This window comes from Dendropsophus ebraccatus, chromosome 12, assembly GCF_027789765.1.
Source record: "Dendropsophus ebraccatus isolate aDenEbr1 chromosome 12, aDenEbr1.pat, whole genome shotgun sequence".
Lineage (NCBI taxonomy): Eukaryota > Metazoa > Chordata > Amphibia > Anura > Hylidae > Dendropsophus > Dendropsophus ebraccatus.
The window spans coordinates 69,126,088-69,146,343 of NC_091465.1; the positions used below are offsets into that span (position 1 = coordinate 69,126,088).

At 47.9% G+C, this 20,256-nt stretch overlaps 2 protein-coding genes across 6 annotated transcripts in view; both read left to right on the forward strand.

Moving 5' to 3' along the window:
* The window catches only part of LOC138769011 (transient receptor potential cation channel subfamily M member 4-like), a 52,389-nt gene extending 47,822 nt beyond the window's left edge, over window positions 1-4,567 (forward strand). Inside the window, exons 24-25 of the mRNA XM_069947163.1 lie at window positions 1,171-1,267; window positions 3,930-4,567. Coding sequence (XP_069803264.1) covers window positions 1,171-1,266 — 96 coding nt within the window. The 3' untranslated portion in view covers window position 1,267; window positions 3,930-4,567. The remainder of the gene's footprint in view (window positions 1-1,170; window positions 1,268-3,929) is intronic.
* Window positions 4,568-11,597: 7,030 nt separating this feature from the next.
* Window positions 11,598-20,256, forward strand: part of LOC138769008 (transient receptor potential cation channel subfamily M member 4-like) — a 44,825-nt gene continuing 36,166 nt past the window's right edge. Inside the window, exons 1-2 of one of the 5 annotated variants that reach the window (XM_069947159.1) lie at window positions 17,765-17,825; window positions 19,848-20,012. In XM_069947159.1, the coding sequence (XP_069803260.1) occupies window positions 20,001-20,012 (12 nt within the window). In that variant the 5' untranslated portion in view covers window positions 17,765-17,825; window positions 19,848-20,000. Of the gene's footprint in view, window positions 11,657-11,792; window positions 12,044-17,701; window positions 17,826-19,847; window positions 20,013-20,256 lie in introns of those variants that run through there. The other 4 variants (XM_069947161.1, XM_069947160.1, XM_069947158.1 and 1 more) reach the window with 4 other exon arrangements.

Genomic DNA, 20,256 nt, shown 5'->3' on the forward strand with positions numbered 1-20,256 from the left:
CGATTATTGAAAAAACATCTATTCGACCACTTGGAGGTAAAAACCGGAAGCTGGGGGATTTGAACGCTTATCGAATATTTATCGAATATTCGGCGAACTATTCGATAATATTCGATAGATCGAATACCTTACTATTCGATCGAATATCTGTTTGATCGAACAGTATTCGCTCATCACTAATGCTCATCCAAGCTGAACATGAATATGCGTGAGGATTGAGAGTCAGTAGAATGAGCTGAAATATATGTTAACAGCAACAGAATCCTCCACTCCACAACTGGGTCCAATGGGCACAGGACCAAGTTAAAAAAACAAGGCAAAATAAAGTACTAAAAATTTATTAAAAAATGACACAATGCATTTCAGGATCGCACCAATCCCTTTCTCAAGTGTCTGACCTGATATACATATACAATCGGGCCCATCAATCTTTCCAATCAACTGGTGTAAAAAAAAATGCCAGAGATTTGTAATTTACTTCTATTAAAAAATCTCAAGTCTTCCAGTACTTATCAGCTGTTGTATATCCTGCAGGAAGTGGTGGTATATTCTTTCCAGTCTGACACAGTGCTCTCTGCTTCCAACTTTGTCCGTGACAGGAACTGTCCAGAGTAGTAGCAAATCCCCATAGAAAAACTGTACTGTTCTCCATACTGGAAAGAATACACCACTTCCTGCAGGACATACAGCAGCTGGAAGTACTGGAAGGCTTGAGAATTTTTAAATAGAAGTAAATTACAAATCTCTGGCACTTTTTGGCACCAGTTAATTTAGGAGGGGGGAAAATTATGAACAATCCCTTTAATAAAACCCTATGTGAGCCTTTTTCCTTACAGTATGTGAATCCTAGTATCTGGAAGGTGACCTTAGGCTGAGAGTAGAATGAAGCTTGGCACGGAGCAGTAAATGTTAATGTATGCCAGGCCTCTCCTGTTACTCCATACAAAAGTGCTGGAACTTTCCAGCCAAAATTCTGGGTTCATTCGAGGAAACTATTGACATGATAGGGAGATAGGAAAGCCTCATTTGTTTATATTACCGTAACCCTTTAGGGCACATTACCATCGGGTCACCGGTAGAGAAGTGCAAGGGCCGGTGCTAGGTCATACATGTGTTTCTATTAACAATAAGTTACATGAATGGAGGCATCATGAGAATTCTTTATTTCAGGTGGAATACTGTAGTAAAGCACTTTCCTGGATAGTGGAGGCCCTCCAAAATAGCAGCACAGTGAGCACTGACAAACCACCTCCTGTGCATAAGTAAGGTAAGTGGCAAACATGGGGCCTGATCATTATTAAAGTATTTTTTTTAAATATGTAAAAAAGTGAACAGAACATAGCATGTGGCTATGAGGCCTTTGGAATAGAGAACTGAGATCTGGTTAATTCTATCCCCTTTCCTACTGAATACATGTTAAATGCAACTTAGAGAGAAAGATATTTATATAAAAAAAAAAATATATATATATATACACATATATATATATATATATATATATATATATATATATATATATATATATATATATATATGTTTGTGTGTGTATTAATGTATTTGACACCACTTGAACCTATGCCCAGGATATCCCCAGAATAAATCTCACCTCTAATGAGAGAAATAATAGTATGTCAGTATAATATACCTATTGATATTGGATTAGTTAATAATTATTTATCATATAAAATATTATACTCATATATTATTTATATGTATTATTATATGTTTATGATTCCAATAAAGAGCCTTCTGTATATTTTACAGTTTACATTATAATTGCATTTTATATGTATAAACAGGAGTTGGCCACATTTAGGGTAGTAGACTTTGGTCATACAACGGGGATACGAAGCACTTAAAGCGTAACTGTCATTTCAGGGTCATTTTTCTGAAAACATTAAATATCAACAGTACAAGCGATTTTAAGAAACTCTGTAATAGATTTTATGTACTAAAAGAGTTTCCTTCTGTAGTGAAAAAGCAATCTCCCAGCCTCCCCCCTCCCTTCAGATGAAGCAGGATTTCTGTCTCCATTATGTGGCTATGGAGAGGGGAGGGGCTGTTAGGAGTGACTGAGCACGGAGGATTTCTGCACAGCACAACACCCTGAAATCTTCTCTCAGTAAGTTCATAGATAAGCACTGACCTTTCTGACACCTGAATTTAGCGTTTTAGGTGGCCAGACAGTCTAGAAACAGCTGACCTTCATGTCACCTCTTCCTGCTCCCTCATCTCCCTCAGCCCCTCCCCCCTTCATAGGCTTACAATGGAGAGAGCAGAACCCGTCTTCACTGGCTTCTCTGTAATGAAGACGTGTTTGCCTGATAATGCACAGATAAGAAGTCAGGGGGGGGGGAGGCTGGGAGATTGCTTCTTGAGTACAGAAGGAGGCTTTTTTGGCTGATGAAACCTATTACAGAGTTTCTTAAAATCGCTTATACTACTGATTTCTGCAATAAAAAAACATGACAGTTACGCTTTAAGGATTTTGCAATTTTTCCCTCCTACAAAGAATAGAGAGGTCCGTAATTTTTATCGTAGGTACACTTCACCTGCCGGATTTTGCATGGAGCCCCAGACCAAAGAAGACTGAGAGACATCTTGTGTTTCTTCCAATTTCTAATAATTGCGCCAACAGTCATCTTCTCACCAAGCTGCTTGCCTATTGTTCTGTAGCCCATCTTAGCCTTGTGCAGGTCTGCAGTTTTTCCTTTGGTTTCGTTAGACAGCTCTTTGGTCTTGGCCATGGTGGAGAGGTTGGAGTGTGATTGATTGTGTGAACAGGTTTTTTTTTTATACAGGTAACGAGTTTGAACAGGTGCAATTAATATATGTAATGAGTGCAGAGTATTAGGAGCTTCTTACCGAAAAACTAGCAGGTCTGTGAGAGCCAGATTTCTTGCTGGTTAGTAGGTGGTCAAATACTTATTTCATACAATAAAATTCAAATTACGTATTTTCCGGTGTATAAGATGACTTTTTAACCCCGAAAAATCTTTTCAAAAGTTGGGCGTCGTCTTATACGCTGAAAATAGGGAAGCTCAAGAATGTCCGCATCCCCACCATATGGGGCGACCACTATAAAAAAAAATAAACAGTTAACTCACTTGTCACCCGTTCCCAGCAGCTGCGCGTCTCCCGTCCTGTCCCTGGCGCAGGCAGTGTGACGCGCATTGTCTACGCCAAAGGTCCCGGGCAGCCGAGTGTCTCATCCGGAAGTCCCCGAAGCCTCTGTCATTCTCCCGAAGCTCCTCTGGCAGCCAAGCCATGAGACATCCGGCTGCCCGGGAGAGCTTTGGGTACAGTGCGCTTCACACTGCCTGCATCGGGAACGGGACAGAAGACAAGCAGCTGCTGGGAGTGAGTTTTTTTCTTTTACTGCAGTTGACCTCTGCCTTACTGCAGCAGGGCTCCAGCGAGTAAACCCTGCTGCGGTTAGGCAGGGGTTAACATTTTCCAACATATAAGGCGAACCCCTGACAATCTTCTTGAAAGTCAGGGGTCATATTATACGCTCAGTCGCCTTATACGCCGGAAAATACGGTAAGAATTTTAAAAACAAAACAATGGGATTTTCTGGATTTTTTTTTTTCATGGATTCTTTTTCTCACAGGTGAAGTGTACCTATGATAAAAACTAAAGACCTCTCTATTCATTGTAGGTGGGAAAGCTTGCAAATAAGGCAGTGTATGAAATACTTATATTTTCCACTGTATATAGTATAAAATAACCAGCCGTATATGTGAATATATCCATTCTCTTTGCCAGTTTACAAACCTACACAGTCATCAAAAAGTCAGTGTAGGAGGGGAGGAGGGAGATGCAGCTGCAGTCTCCCGCAGTGTATGTTTTGTAAAAAAACAAATCTAAATGACAAATTTATCAATAAAAATTTTTCCTAACATTATTTTTTTTTGTTCCTATTCTAGGTGGAAAGAGATTTCATTCTGTGGAACAGTTTGTATTGTTTACTGCCAATTTCATGGACAACACCACTACCTGCCTTGTGTCCTACACTTTACAATGAGTCTGGTTGTGCTCAGCCATAAAGGAGTGATCTTTTTAAGCTCCCATTTTTACTTTTGTTTTATCCGTTCTCCTTGACCCCATTCCTCTCATACTCAGTACACGCTGTTATGAGTTAGCTATTCAAGTGCAATGTGTAAATATGATGAATGAAATTTGTACTAAGCGAGTTGATTGACCTAAATATTTTATCCATTGGTTAACATTGAGAGTGTAGCTTTTTATAGGATGAACCCTTAGGACAGGGGTAGGGAACCTTGGCTCTCCAGCTGTTGCAAAACTACAACTCCCATTGTGGCTGTCCAGGCATGATGGGAGTTGTAGTTTTGCTACAGCTGTAGAGCCAAGGTTCCCTACCCCTGCCTTAGGATATGTTCTGAGGTTACAGCTACTGCATGTGGATAAACACATGTATTGATGTATATTGCTGTTTAATGGTCATCTGACTACATTTGGACCATTTCCCATACATATATCTTAATTTGGCCCAAAAGTGTGGGGTGGGGCATTTTTGATTCCTGACAGATATCTACGCAGTGTGGACCCAGCCTAATACCACAGCTATATCGAGATTGTTTGGCTATTGGCCTCCATCAGACCTCTCTGACACTGGCTGAGATACTGTAGTAAATGCTATATTAGGTCAGTTTCATAGGGTCACATAATTCGGCTAAAACAAACAGACAATAACCCCACTGTGTATTTCATTTTAGTAGGATGGTGTATTTTGACTGTAATAGAGAGAGGTTACATTGCAGCTGTGGTGTGATTGTGTGAAACTCAGTTCTAGGTTGGTTTCACGCGAGTGTAATATGGTTAGCAGTTAGGCTGGGAATTACAGCTTTAAAACAGACACAAACACAGCCGTATTATACCTTATTATACATTATGTAAATACAGCTTTAGGCTATGTTCACACTACGTATGAGACCAGCCGTTCCGTGACCCAGCCGAGTCACGGAACGGCCGGTCTCTGCCCGGATCATCCCGGCTGGTACTTAAGTACCGGCTGGATGATCTTTCCGGCCGCAGGGTTCTGATGCGGGCGAATCAGCACACATCAGAACGTCCCTCAGCACACAATGAAGCAAGCGGCTGGAGCCGCTCGCTTCATTGTGCGAACTGACAGGGTTTCCTACGGCCGCAATTCATTTAATTGCGGCCGCAGAAAACTGACATGTCATGGAATCCTATAGCAGATAAGGCTATCTTCACAGGCGCATAAAGTACGGCCGTTGTTGCCGATGACAACAACGGCCGTACTTTTACGTAGTGTGAACATAGCCTTAGTTGGAGAATCCCTTAGTCTTGTTCCCTGATGTTATAAGTGTAGGAGAGCCATGTAACCTCTATAGAATGACTGGTTTCAGTGGTACTAAGTACTACTCCTTTATATTTATGAAGATATAGAAGAATGCTTATTGTGTGTTGTACATTCCTTTTTCTTAAAGAAAACTTGTGCATTTACAACAGGTCTCAAAAGTTCTCGATACAAATGTATATTTTTGGTGCCTTTTCCTTTTTTAAAATGCAGTTTTTGCAGTTTTTTTGTATAGTTTATTTGTTTACAGAACAATAAAGTTATTTTAGTGCCTTATATGACTGAAGTTGTAATTCCTGGGTAAAGACATAACTCATTTGTTAAAGATACAATTAGGAAATATAATTCCCACTTGCTTGATAACACCCCAATCATCAGAATTGCCGGCAAGTATGGTAAAGATAGAATACAGTGTCAGATATGGGTTCCCCGGCCCCAACATAACAGGATCTGTTTTACCATTTCAGCTTATCTTGGATTTTAAACATTTGTTTATTTCTAGTGTGTCAGATTTTCAATTTTGTCAGGTTTTGGATGATTTGGTTGGATTTATCTTTGTAAGGATTGGTTCCAACCGGGGAAAAGGCTTGATCCTGTGAGACTTCTCTGTTAGAGCGCACTTCCAATTGAATCTACTTCAGAGAAGGTTATATGATTAAGTTCCTTTCATCCTTGACATGTGACCCTTAGGAGTGTGAGTCTTTAAAGGTTTGACAGGGAAAATGACAGTGTATAGCTATGTTCATACAATGTCTGGCCTTCAAAAAACAAGTTTTCAAAAAGTTTTTCGATCGGCCGTCATTTCGGCACCAAAACACAGGCGTTTTAACTCATCATTTGCATAAAATGTTGCGTTTTGGCACCAAAATGACGGCCATCCCAAAAAAAAAAAAAAAACAGCCCTGAAATGGCTAAAAAAGATTTTGTATAAACATAGCCATACACTGTATTTTCCCTGTAAAACTACTAAACCCTGTCACTGTCAAATATTCTATTTTACTTTTTCATTTTTTAATTAATAAGAGGATTCATAGCTGGAACGCATTGATGATGACCAAATGAAACAGTTTGGAGCTTGGTAGGATAGAGCAATGTTAGTTGGGTAGCTACCATGGAGGCAGGGTAGGCAGCTGCTATGGGGCCTGTGCTGTGTCCTTCTGCTTAACCCCTTATGTACTGCAGTGTGTAAGTGACCCATACTTTACTTACATGCTGCAACACAAAAAAGAATTAACAAGCAAAAGACAATGATCTCTGCTTCACTGCGCTGATAACCCCTGACCTCTGTTCTCCCGCTGCTACAATCAAGTAGGAAAATGTGCAGAGCTCCATGCAATGGTCAGGGGTTATCAGTGCACCAGCAGAAAAGCAACGATCTCCTGGTCTTCTGAACTTTGGGTCACTTAAACACTACAGTACATAAGGGGTTAAGCAAAAGGTAGTCTGCTCCTGCACCTATGTATTTAACTCCTAATGGGCCCTTATAGTTAAAAACAATGGATTGACAGAGCAAGCAGCCATTTGCTCTCTGCTCTGCCAGTCACTCTTGTGGCTGCAGGAAGGATTCTGCCTCTGGCCACAAGTGATTATATTTTTTGGCCACATCACCAAGGAAGGGGGGTCTTTACAGTTTTTTGCTATGTGGCCCGTGAATCCAAGCTACTCCCCTGAACAATGTCCTGTGTTTTGGATAATATGGAGGTCAGAAGGTTAATATACTGCTCTAGGGCTGGGCGATCTGGGCCAAAATTAATATCGCGGTTAATCGCACATGTAGCCGCGGTAACAATAACTGAACAATAATTTTGACACGCCCTTTTTTGCAAACCACACCCACTTGCTATGAAAAACTGGCAATATCAAAAAACTAAAAAAGAACTCACTGAGCATGACTATACGGGCGGGGATAGGGGTGTATGACTATACAGGGGGGCGGACAGGGGTGTATGACTATACTGGGGGGGCGGGCAGGGGTGTATGACTATACTGGGGGGGCGGATAGGGGTGTATGACTATACAGGGGGGGAAGATAGGGGTGTATGACTATACGGGGGGGATAGGGGTGTATGACTATACAGGGGGGCGGACAGGGGTGTATGACTATACAGGGAGGGCGGACAGGGGTGTATGACTATACAGGGGGGCAGATAGGGGTGTATGACTATACAGGGGGGGCGGACAGGGGTGTATGACTATACAGGGGGGCGGACAGGGGTGTATGACTATATAGGGGGGCGGACAGGGGTGTATGACTATACAGGGGGGCAGATAGGGGTGTATGACTATACAGGGGGGCGGACAGGGGTGTATGACTATACAGGGGGGCGGAGAGGGGTGTATGACTATATAGGGGAGCGGACAGGGATGTATGACTATAAAGGGGGGCGGACAGGGGTGTATGACTATACAGGGGGGGCGGACAGGGGTGTATGACTATACAGGGGGGCGGACAGGGGTGTATGACTATATAGGGGGGCGGACAGGGGTGTATGACTATACAGGGGGGCAGATAGGGGTGTATGACTATACAGGGGGGCGGACAGGGGTGTATGACTATACAGGGGGGCGGAGAGGGGTGTATGACTATATAGGGGAGCGGACAGGGATGTATGACTATAAAGGGGGGCGGACAGGGGTGTATGACTATACAGGGGGGCGGATAGGGGTGTATGACTATACAGGGGGGGCGGACAGGGGTGTATGACTATACAGGGGGGGCAGATAGGAGTGTATGACTATACGGGGGGATAGGGGTGTATGACTATACAGGGGGGCGGACATGGGTGTATGACTATACAGGGGGGGCGGACAGGGGTGTATGACTATGCGGGGGGGGCAGATAGAGGTGTATGACTATACGGGGGGGATAGGGGTGCATGACTATACAGGGGGGATAGGGGTGTATGACTATACGGGGGGCGGACAGGGGTGTATGACTACGGGGGGGGGGGGCAAACAGGGGTGTATGACTATACAGGGGGGGATAGGGGTGTATGACTATACGGGGGGGCGGACAGGGGTGTATGACTATACGGGGGGGGCGGACAGGGGTGTATGACTATACGGGGGGGCGGATAGGGGTGTATGACTATACAGGGGGGGCAAACAGGGGTGTATGACTATACGGGGGGCGGACAGGGGTGTATGACTATACAGTGGGGGATAGGGGTGTATGACTATACGGGGGGGCGGACAGGGGTGCATGACTATACAGGGGGGGCAGATAGGGGTGTATGACTATACGGGGGGATAGGGGTGTATGATTTTATGGGGGGGATAGGGGTGTATGACTATACAGGGCGGGCCAGATAGGGGTGTATGACTATACGGGAGGGCGGACAGGGGTGTATGACTATACAGGGGGGGCAGACAGGGGTGTATGACTATACGGGGGGCGGACAGGGGTGTATGACTATACAGGGGGGCAGATAGGGGTGTATGACTATACTGGGGGATAGGGGTGTATGATTATATGGGGGGATAGGGGTGTATGACTATACAGGGGGGCAGATAGGGGTGTATGACTATATGGGAGGGCGGACAGGGGTGTATGACTATACGGGGGGCAGACAGGGGTGTATGACTATACGGGGGGGGCAGACAGGGGTGTATGACTATACGGGGGGGGCAGACAGGGGTGTATGACTATACAGGGGGGCGGACAGGGGTGTATGACTATACGGGGGGGGCGGACAGGGGTGTATGACTATACAGGGGGGGGATAGGGGTGTATGACTATACGGGGGGGATAGGGGTGTATGACTATACAGGGGGGCAGATAGGGGTGTATGACTATACGGGGGCGGACAGGGGTGTATGACTATATGGGGGGCGGACAGGGGTGTGTGATTATACAGGGGGGCAGATAGGGGTGTATGACTATACGGGGGGATAGGGGTGTATGACTATACGGGGGGATAGGGGTGTATGACTATACGGGGGGGGCGGACAGGAGTGTATGACTATACAGGGGGGGATAGGGGTGTATGAATATACAGGGGGGGCAGATAGGTGTGTATGACTATACGGAGGGGGCGGACAGGGGTGTATGACTATACAGGGGGGGCAGATAGGGGTGTATGACTATACGGGGGGATAGGGGTGTATGACTATACAGGGGGGGCAGATAGGGGTGTATGACTATACGGAGGGGGCGGACAGGGGTGTATGACTATACAGAGGGGGCGGACAGGGGTGTATGACTATACAGGGGGGGGCGGACAGGGGTGTATGACTATACAGGGGGGGCGGGTAGGGGTGTATGACTATAGCGGGGGGGACAGGGGTGTATGACTATAAAGGGGGGCGGACAGAGGTGTATGACTATGGGGGGGGTTGTATTACTATACAGGGAGGTGCATGCTGGGACCTGTAGTTCCCTCAGTAACAGTACAGGGCTGTAACATAGGAGGAATGAATGGGCTGCAGCCCATTTATTCCTCCTATGCTACACTCCTGTACTGTTACTTAGGGAAGTACAGGGTAGCCGCTCCCAAATGCTGCTCCTCCAGCCCTGACACGCCGGCGTCCCTGCACACACAGGAAAACGTGCAGTGTTTGCCGGCCGGGTGTGTGTGTGGGGGGGAGCCTCGGACGGGAGAGGTGGGGGGCCCTCGGACTGGACGGGACCGGTGGGGTGGGGGGGCCTCAGACGGGACCGGTGGCGGGCATCGGACGGGTGAGGTGAGGAGCCTCAGACGGTCCCGGACGGGTGAGGAGGGCGGGCGCTTGGACGGGATTTGCGGGGGGCGGGGCATTCTTACACTGCTGCTTCTCCACCACCTCCCGCTCTGATATTAGTGCCCCCGCGCGTGTGTGTGGGGGGCGCTCTCACAGGACGGGCGCAGGGAGGGGGCACTGACAGGGAGATAGAAAAAAAAAATACCACAGATATCGTCCTGGCTAAGTTGAGGTCGGTTAACCGACGCCAATGACAGTATCGGTATTTTTGCGGTATACCGCCCAGCCCTATCCTGCTCAGTCTTTTAAGAGTTAACTGTGTTCACCATTTCAAGTCTTAATTTTACAAAAAGATTTGGTTTCTAGTGGAAACTTGTGACCCTTGGAGCTTCACAGATATTCTACAATTCCCAACTGTGGGGTGCAGGCACAGTCGTAGCCACTTAAGAGGACTTTCAGATCCTGGAATGCAGTGAGGAACTTGCAGACTTAGTGAATAGAAAAATGCGATCCTCTAGACCAGGGGTGGGGATCCTTTTCCATGTTGAGGGCCTGTCGGGCATTAATAAAATCATTCGAGGGCCGCATAATGTGCGCGGCAGCTAGTAGCGTGGGTGCGCAGCACCCGGGGCAAGGCAAAGTATTGTTCCCCTAGTGCCCCTGCTATTGTAGTTAACCCTCTGTGATGCCCCTTTTACCTGATGTAAATCCTTAGTGATGCCCTGTAGCCAGAGTTAACCCCAAGTGATGCCCCTGGTAGCCTAGTTAACCCCCCAGTGATGCCCCTGGTAGCCTAGTTAACCCCCCCAGTCATGTCCCTGGTAGCCTAGTTAACCCCCCCAGTCATGTCCCTGGTAGCCTAGTTAACCCCCCCAGTCATGTCCCTGGTAGCCTAGTTGAACCCCCCCCCCCAGTCATGACCCTGGTAGCCTAGTTAACCCCCAGTGCCTGTCCCAAATAAAAACATCCCACTCACCTTTCCTCTGCTCCCACGCTGTCGAGGTCCTCTTCTCTCTCCTCTAGCCTGTGCCCATCTTCTCCTGCAAGCCCGCAGGGAAAGGAAGACGTGCGCCGCTCTGGTGGGGAAGGGGACGGCACAGACAGCATGCTCCTGTATCTGGGAGCCGTCACAGACATAGGAAGATGCTGTGTATGCCGGCTCCTGCCCCACCAGCGCGGCGCACATCACAGGGGAGCCGCGGGCCGCATAGGGAGGTCTCAGGGGCCGGATGCGGCCCGCGGGCTGGAGGTTCCCCACCGCTGCTCTAGACCAAATAACACCATGATATATCCTGGGTATCAGCAGTAACTGGTCTGAAGTCCAGTACAAGCCACACACACTCTACACACATCGGCTCTACCTACCCCTAGACTGAACTCCTCCTCTATTCTACAGGATATCCACCTCTCTTCTAAAGGGGATTGATTGAGTGAACTGGAACCTCCTACCTTCTAAGGCCTTTCCAGTCCTTACTCTCTAGGGCAGGGGTCCCCAAACTACGGCCCGCGGGCCACATGTGGCCCCCTGATGCTTTTCATCCGGCCCCCGCCGCACTTCCGGAAGGGGCACCTCTTTAATTGGAGGTCAGTGAGAGGAGCAAATTGATACCGCTCCAGTGCCAACAGCAGGTATCCTCCCCATAGGCGGATTATAATGAGAGCCACTGCATACACCAGGGGCTCCAACACCTAATGTGTGCTGGCAGCAGCCCGACCTCCCCTCCCCCCCCCCCCCCCAACCGCAGCAGTGCCCTGCATACAGACCAGCTGTGTATCTGAGCGGGCACCATGTTGTGCAGGAGACACATCCTCTGCCGCACTCCATAGCTCCTGTATCTGTGAGAGGACACTTCCCTCCCCTGCCGAGACGCTGGGAGGACGGCTCTTACCTCAGCCCTGCTCCTGGCTGCCTGCCAACTACAGCTGACAGCACTGCAGACATACCGAGGAGGCCAGGGGAAGCACAGCCAGAGCCTCAACAGAAGATCCAGTGCTGGGATTCATTAACCCCTCCAGGTACAGCAGCAGCAAAGCTGACAGGAGTTAACCCCAAAGCGACCACATGGGAATAGCAGCTGACCTCTTCTGCAGCCCTTCCCCCCCCCAGCAGGCAGGAACACAAGAGAGAAACCATAGGTGCCCATTACAGGGCTCAGCGTATACTCCTGGTTACTCTGATCTTCCCTGCTGCCCCAGCACCTGCAATCAGAGACCCGCACAGAGGAAAGGCAGAGGTGTAACGCCTGGAGTAGTGGATCCACTGGACCGTCACTAGCGATGGCACTAACCTCACCAGGGAGCGGAGTCTAAGGGGCCGCTGGTTTTCACCAGAGCCCGCCGCAAGGCGGGATGGACTTGCTGCGGCAGGCGACCCCCAGGTCGCTACCCCTGGTTTGGTTGCTAGTGACGGCAGGCGAGGCGTGGCAGGAGCAGTAGGCAGGAGATGGTGCTTGCAGAGGTCTGTAGGCGTAACCGCAGGTGACAGGCTGAACACAGGAGCAATAGTGTAACAGAGGAGCAGGAACGAGGACTAGGGACCAGGTAGCGGACAGGAATCAGGAACAAGGACTAGGGACCAGGTAGCGGACAGGAATCAGGAACAAGGACTAGGGACTAGGTAGCGGATAGGAATCAGGAACAAGGACTAGGGACCAGGTAGCGGACAGGAATCAGGAACAACAGGGAGCTGGGCCAAACGCTATGGGAAGCATGTAGAGGCTCCAACACCTGGGAGGGGGCAGGGTTGGAATTTATAGGAAGTGATAGTGCAACTTCCAATTAGGGGTGGACTGGCCCTTTAAATCTGAGATAGCCGGCACGCGCGCGCCCTAGGAGGCGGGGACGCGCGCGTCGGCCGGCACAGCGGGTGACAGGAGCGGGACGAGGTAAGGTGCCCCCTGGGGCCGAACTCGTAGCAGCGCCGGGTCCCTGCACATGGACCCCGGCAGCTGCATGGAGAGGTCGCGGCGGCGGCCCGGAGCACGGGACGCGGCCGTGACAGTACCCCCCCCCCCTTTGACCTCCCCCTCTTTCTTGCCTGCAGATGTAGGCAAATCAGTGATGAAGTCCATCCCTATGTGGCGAGGGGATGTGGATTTGCAGATGAAACCCTTCTGTAAGTTCTCCCGGATGTAGGAGGACATGGCCTCAGTCTCGGGTACTGAGAGAGGGTATACCCGACCTTGTGGAGGAGAAGTTCCAGGAAGGAGGTCTATGGGACAATCGTACGCCCGATGAGGTGGTAGAGAGTCCTACTCCGTGGCAGAGAAGGCATCAGGCAAGTCTTGGTATTCCGCCGGTAATCCGGATAGAGGCTTGGCGTAAGCAGGTGACCTCGTAGAGCACTTGGGTTGAGGGGACCTCAGACACCGATTTGGACAGTCCTGACCCCAGCTGAGAACCTCCCCAGTTCTCCAGTTCAGCTTAGGGGTATGTAATTGCAGCCAAGGAAGACCCAGCAGGATGTTGGAAGAGGAATGGCGCAAGACTTAGAAGGAGATCCTCTCCTGATGTAAGGCGCCCACCTGGAGGACTAGGGGTGCAGTCTGGCAGTGCACAGCTTTGGTAAGAATCTCGCCCATGACCGAAGAGATAGACCGGGGTTGGGCTAGATGGATCACGGGTAGCCGCCATCTTTGGACCAATGAAGCAGAAATGAAACTTCCAGCAGCGCCAGAGTCGATGAGGGCAGTAGTCTGGAGAACTTGCCCAGAGGGTGTCTGGATGGAGACTGGCATAGTCAACCTTGGAGAGGTGGCATTCACACCTAGGGAGGCCTCTCCCACCGGACCTAGGTGCGAGCGTTTCCCGGACGCTGAGGACGTTGGGGACATCTCTGCCGATAGTGATCAGCGCCACCGCAATAGAGGCAGAGATTCAGCTCCAGTCGACAGGCCCTCTCATCAGTCGTCAGGCGAGTTCATTCCACCTGCATAGGAACTTCTGGAGACGGCTGGGGCATAGGAGCAACGGAATTCTGGAACACCGGTGCCAGCCGGGGATGGCGACGGGGCAGGCTCAGACGCCCTTCTTGCCGGACCTCCTCCTCTCTCTCGGAAAACCTAGTGTAGACTCTGGTAGCCAGTAGAATGAGTTTGTTCAAGGAGGTAGGAAGGTCTCGGGCAGCGAGCACATCTTTCACTCGACTGGACAGACCCTTTTTAAAGGTGGCAATTAGGGCTGCCTCATTCCAGTCTAGTTCTGCGGCGAGGGTACGGATCTGGATGGCGTAATCACCAACGGAGGACGTTCCCTGAGATAGATTGAGGAGAGCAGTCTCAGCCGAAGACGCACGGGCAGGTTCCTCAAAGACAGAGCGGAACTCAGCCAGGAAGATTCGGAGATTAGCAGCAACAGGGTCATCACGGTCCCACAGCGGTGTGGCCCAAGCCAGAGCTCTACCTTCCAATAGGCTGATGATGAAAGCCACTTTAGAGTGCTCGGTGGCAAACTGACTGCTTAGAAGTTCAATATGCATAGTGCATTGGGTCAGGAATCCTCTGCACAACTTGGGGTCACCTCCATATTTACTTGGGAGAGCCAGTCGTAGTTTTGAAGAGGCTGCAGGAGGTGATGACTGCTGAGCTGTGGTATGCTGCTGTACGGCTGCAGTCAGTTGTTGGATCAGCTGTGACTGTTGCTGGATCTTTTGAGCCTGTTGGGCGACCACTCGGGCTATGTCGCGGATATCAGGCACCTCGCCGGGATCCATGGTTGGAGCCTACTGTAACGCCTGGAGTAGTGGATCCACTGGACCGTCACTAGCGATGACACTAACCTCACCAGGGAGCGGAGTCTAAGGGGCCGCTGGTTTTCACCAGAGCCCGCCGCAAGGCGGGATGGACTTGCTGCGGCAGGCGACCCCCAGGTCGCTACCCCTGGTTTGGTTGCTAGTGATGGCAGGCGAGGCATGGCAGGAGCAGTAGGCAGGAGATGGTGCTGGCAGAGGTCTGTAGGCGTAACCGCAGGTGACAGGCTGAACACAGGAGCAATAGTGTAACAGAGGAGCAGGAACCAGGAACGAGGACTAGGGACCAGGTAGCGGACAGGAATCAGGAACAAGGACTAGGGACCAGGTAGCGGACAGGAATCAGGAACAAGGACTAGGGACCAGGTAGCGGACACGAATCAGGAACAACAGGGAGCTGGGCCAAACGCTATGGGAAGCATGAAGAAGCTCCAACACCTGGGAGGGGGCAGGGTTGGAATTTATAGGAAGTGCAACTTCCAATTAGGGGTGGACTGGCCCTTTAAATCTGAGACAGCCACGGCGCGTGCGCCCTAGGAGGCGGGGACGCACGCGCCGGCCGGCACAGCGGGTGACAGGAGCGGGGCGAGGTAAGGCGCCCCCTGGGGCCTAACTCGTAGCAGCGCCGGGTCCCTGCACATGGACCCCGGCAGCTGCATGGAGAGGTCGCGGAGGCGGCCCGGAGCACGGGACGCCGCCGCGGCCGTGACAAGAGGCTGCTTCCAAAGATCCCAACTCTTACAGGTGCTTCACACCCCACCAAATGTAAAGGTGCTGAGGTTTGGTTTGTCCTCACAGAGCAGAGTGTGTCATGTAGTAGGAGCCATTATACCTGGAGTCTTCCAGAGTGGCCCTGAATTTCCTAATACACCAACTTAGTGTTGTTAAAATTAGATATTTATTAACAAAACACACGTAAAGGCTGCGCAGTCCCTCCAGCAGTAGTTTTGGCCATATACACAGTAGGGACACTGTCATTGGCCACATGCAGCTTTATATCCTGCCTAACCTGGCTGCAGACTGATGCAGATCATTTTCACTGTATGGCGCCTTTCACACGGAATAAAACTGGCAAAATCCCGCCAGCCTCTGGTTATACTGGGCGCACCTCCTCTCTCCGCGCTGAAGATTTGACAAGTCCATTCTTCAGCGTGGAGAGAGGAGGTGCGCCAGACTCCCAGTATGACACGGAGACTAACGGGATTCCGCCAGTTTTACTCTGTGAACTCAGCCTATGGGCCCATTCACACAACTTTTAAATGTGTGTTTTGTTAATGAATATATAATAATGCATCCAGTTTAAAAACAAAGTAGGTGTATTGGGAAATTTAGGGTCCTTTTTGGGCCACTCTTGAATGGCTCTTGGTAAAATTTGTTATTAACCCTCCAATCGCTGGTCCGCTCTTTTGCCTCTCCCTTTTGCAGAGTCAGCACTGGTAGGTGATATAAAGCTGCTCTATCCTGTATTCAGACATTACTCTTATCCAGCAGTGATCGATAGCACAACTATCCCGTACAGGGAGCATGGAGTTAGCAGGGTGTGAAGGGGGAGTAAGGGGGCTGGTTGAGGGGATGAAGGGGGAGTGAGGGGAGACTGGTTCAGGGGGTAGTGGGGTCTGGAAAGAAACAGGGATGTTTTAACTTTTTTTGTTGGGGGGGGGGGGGGGCATTTTAAATTGGCATTTGATTATAGTTTGTTTTTTTTATAGTCCGGCCCTCCGACGGTCTTAGGGACAGTGTAAAAAGTGTGTAAAAAGTTTGGGGACCCCTGCTCTAGGGCATTGAAACCTGACCTTGCAATATCACCAATTAACCATTAGATGTCAGTAGAACAGATAAAGTAAAGTATACATTTACATAAATTACAGAGAAAAAGATTTTTAAAAAATAGAGTTTTAGCTTTAAGGTAATCACAATAAAGTGCAATTTCTGGCGGTAATGTGTCCGGAAACCAGGTGGTCCTTAAAATGTATGGAGTGGGATGATGCATAGGCAGACCTTTTTGAAATCTGGTAAAGTAAGTATATCAGAATTTTTTACACACACATATATATATATATATATATATATAGATAGATAGATAGATAGATAGATAGATAGATAGATAGATAGATATATAGATATACATATATATAGTCATATACATTTATACATTAATATTATTTATATATTTTTACTAATATAGGCCTGTCAAATTACATACATAGATAGCTACTCTAGCGTATCATATTCCCTAAAATAATCTTATCACTGGATGTGAAGCAGCAAAATCCTCCAAGGTTATGAGGTATTCCTTTATGTAATTACTAAAGTGCTGGTGCTTGAGTTTAAAATCATGTAATCTTTTTAGGCTATGTTCATGTTTCCTAAGGGTTAAAACACCAGCCAGGTTGTATTGCAGATTGTAACCATACAATGTCATTTTCCAATAGTAAGTCATGGAAGAATTTCATTGCAGTATTGGAAAATGTAACATCACCTGATGTGTTTTTACCCTTAGGGGTCATTCACACGTCCGTAGACAGTTTAAAAGTTTGTGCTAGTGTACTGACACAGCCTCGCGGTCAGTACAGTACACTAGCGCAAACTATTAAACAGTTTAGGAGCTCCTGACATAAATATGATGCTGGGAGCTCCCAGGTCCAGTCCGCAGAACACCGTCGTTGTATAGATGGAATTCTACGGACGTGTGAATGACCCCTTATACTGGTTGGCACAATGCTATAACTAAGCTGTTGTACAATGATTTGAAACCAGCGCAGTGACTGTGGATAAAGAGCGATGGGTGAACATGACGCCATCGATAAACTGAGCAATCCTGACAGACAGGATCTCTGCAGGTGTAGGAGGAATAGGGTGGAAAAAAAGAATTGTCTGTAGGTGTGGCATACAGTGTAAGGGAACACCATCTCACACACTTTAGAAGTTAAACTTCCTTAGTACCCAGCAGTGACAGCAGCAAGGAAACTGCACAGAGAAGCAAGGTGATTCCTGGATATATGAGCCACACCGGCATCTGGGAAGATGGCCGCTACCATCAGAAAAGATCAGGTAGGTGCACAGGAGGATAGCCCTCCCCAGTCGCTGCTGTAGACACATATGGTGTGCACTATGTGATTGCATGTGGACTTGCTGAGGATGTGCACACTATACGCTGGTCACTTTTTCCATCTATTGCCGTCTCCAGGGAATTAAAATTGTAATCACAGGCACTGTATCAACGTTTAAAACAGTAATGGACGACTTTGACTTGACTTTTTAATTTTTTCTTTAGCTTTACCTTTATGGGTATTGTGCCAAGAAATACGTTCGCACATATCTAGATCATCAAAGGAAAAAATGGCGTACAGGAATTTGTTTTTCCTATTCCAAAAACTGAATCTGATATTAAGTGAATCAGTAAATTAAAGGGATACTCCAGAAAGCGCCAATTTTGTAAATACATTGCTATAATAAATTTATATTACTTTGTAATTATAATTTCATTAAAATATATGTATACTCTTTTGTTTATACATCAGTTTCCGTTTAATGACAGCTGTAAGGGGCGTCATGGGCCTCGCTGCAGCCACCAATGTTTGTGTTGGGAACTGCAGGGCTGTCTAAGCCCTGGTCCCTGCTTCCCTGTTCTGATTTAGTGCTATTGATACATAGCAGGGTCTCATATATAAACAAAATGTATACATTCATTTTAAGGAAGTGATATTATATTTAATATAAAGACAAAGTAGTCCAGTAAGGGGGTCATGCATGTATGTACCATGCCTTGTAGTGGGGGCGCATGTTGGGTGACACTTTCCAGAGTGAGTGGCAGGCCACAAGCCACCGGTACTTTGGATGGAGGAAGGAGCGATGGGCTGGTGGTGGGCTAGGTCTCCTGACCATATGCATTCTGGTTCTCCAGTAGTGGAATCCTCCATCTGGAGTTTAGTGTTACACCCACTTGACAGACTTAGGGGCTCATTGGACCGGTGTGCACGGACCTCCTCTCAGGAATCATCAGTCTTTCTCTTATTGCTGCGGCCTTCTTCCATCTTGGCACCAGTACTATTGGGAGCACATAGAACATAGAACCGTCACCTTTCCATGCATGGGGTCCCATTGTCTGGGTCAGGTGTTATCCTGGGAAGGGATCGTCCCAATTACCATGACGACCACTAATAAGCAGAGAAATGGACAGAAATTATATCAATGAGGTAAGCTTGCCGGGAAGCTTCGAGCATAGAGGGAGAACAAAGACTGTACAATTAAAGTGACAGTAATCCAATAATGAACATGTCACTGTACACAGAAAATAAAGGTGACATGAATACCATGCACACAATGGCTAGTACAACTCTCTAGTGTCTTGTCACTTGGGCCTTCACAATGCAACTCTAACACATCTACATTTTGATCAGTTAGGGTCTCAATGTCCAGACCCCCAACAATCATTAGAGCCAGAAGAAGCTCTTGGCTGAGCGTTTCAGTGTGCTGTTCTCCCTCCCTTCCCTTTTGGTTGGTTATTCCCTACTACTTTACAGTATTGAGCAGCCTATGTGTGTTTTTCCGAGCTTTGTAGCCAATGAGGATGGCCCGACATCATGCAAGTCCCTTTTGTTATAAGCCCTCCCTACTTATGAACCTCCAGATCCCAAACAAAACCTGGATGTGCCACTAAAGACAAATCAGTTCCAGTGTATCATGTTCAAATGACAGTGAAGTCTAAATGAAGGATATGGTGTCTGGTTGACCATGTCAAGACATGTAATGGACAATGTGTAACCAAATTTTAGTTTCTTGGCTGATGACCAATTGATTTTCTCTGGGCCATCTGGAGTCTATTCACCATGTGTGCCCTCATGTAACCATTGCTCCCAACACCTACTAATAAATGGCCTAAATGGTGGCCAGTTTGTCAAGACAACCATCCTTCTTTTCTCAGTCAAATGATTCGCCAGTCGCCACCTTTCAAAGTCTGTCAACTGGGCAAAATATCTTCTGATATATTGTACAGCCACATATAGTCGACTATATCTTTTGGAGACCCTTGGGATCAAACCATTCACTCCATCCACTGTGACTTCTTATCAGGTGGGTCTACTAGTATCAGCCAACCATGCCCTACCACCAGGGCAGGGCTCTCTGAATGGATATGGGATAAAACCAAGGCAATTTCATAGGAAATCCACCTTGCCCGACCATTCTATCCCCTGCCACCTGCCACTGGGAAAGACTGGTTGACCAATGCCAACAACTGTGAGTATGCATAAACATTGTGATTCACTCTTTACAAACATGTGATCGAGGGCTCCAAGCATCAACATGACACTTCCTCCTCTCACAGCTTACAAAAGACTCCTCAGAGACACTCCATGATGATCAGCAGATATTGCCTTCATATGTCCTATTCAGGTGTATTACTCTACATGCAGTATCGACATATGCTCTTCATACAGTGCTTTTTTTCCAGGCGATTAAAGTGTCACTGTTGTTATAACTT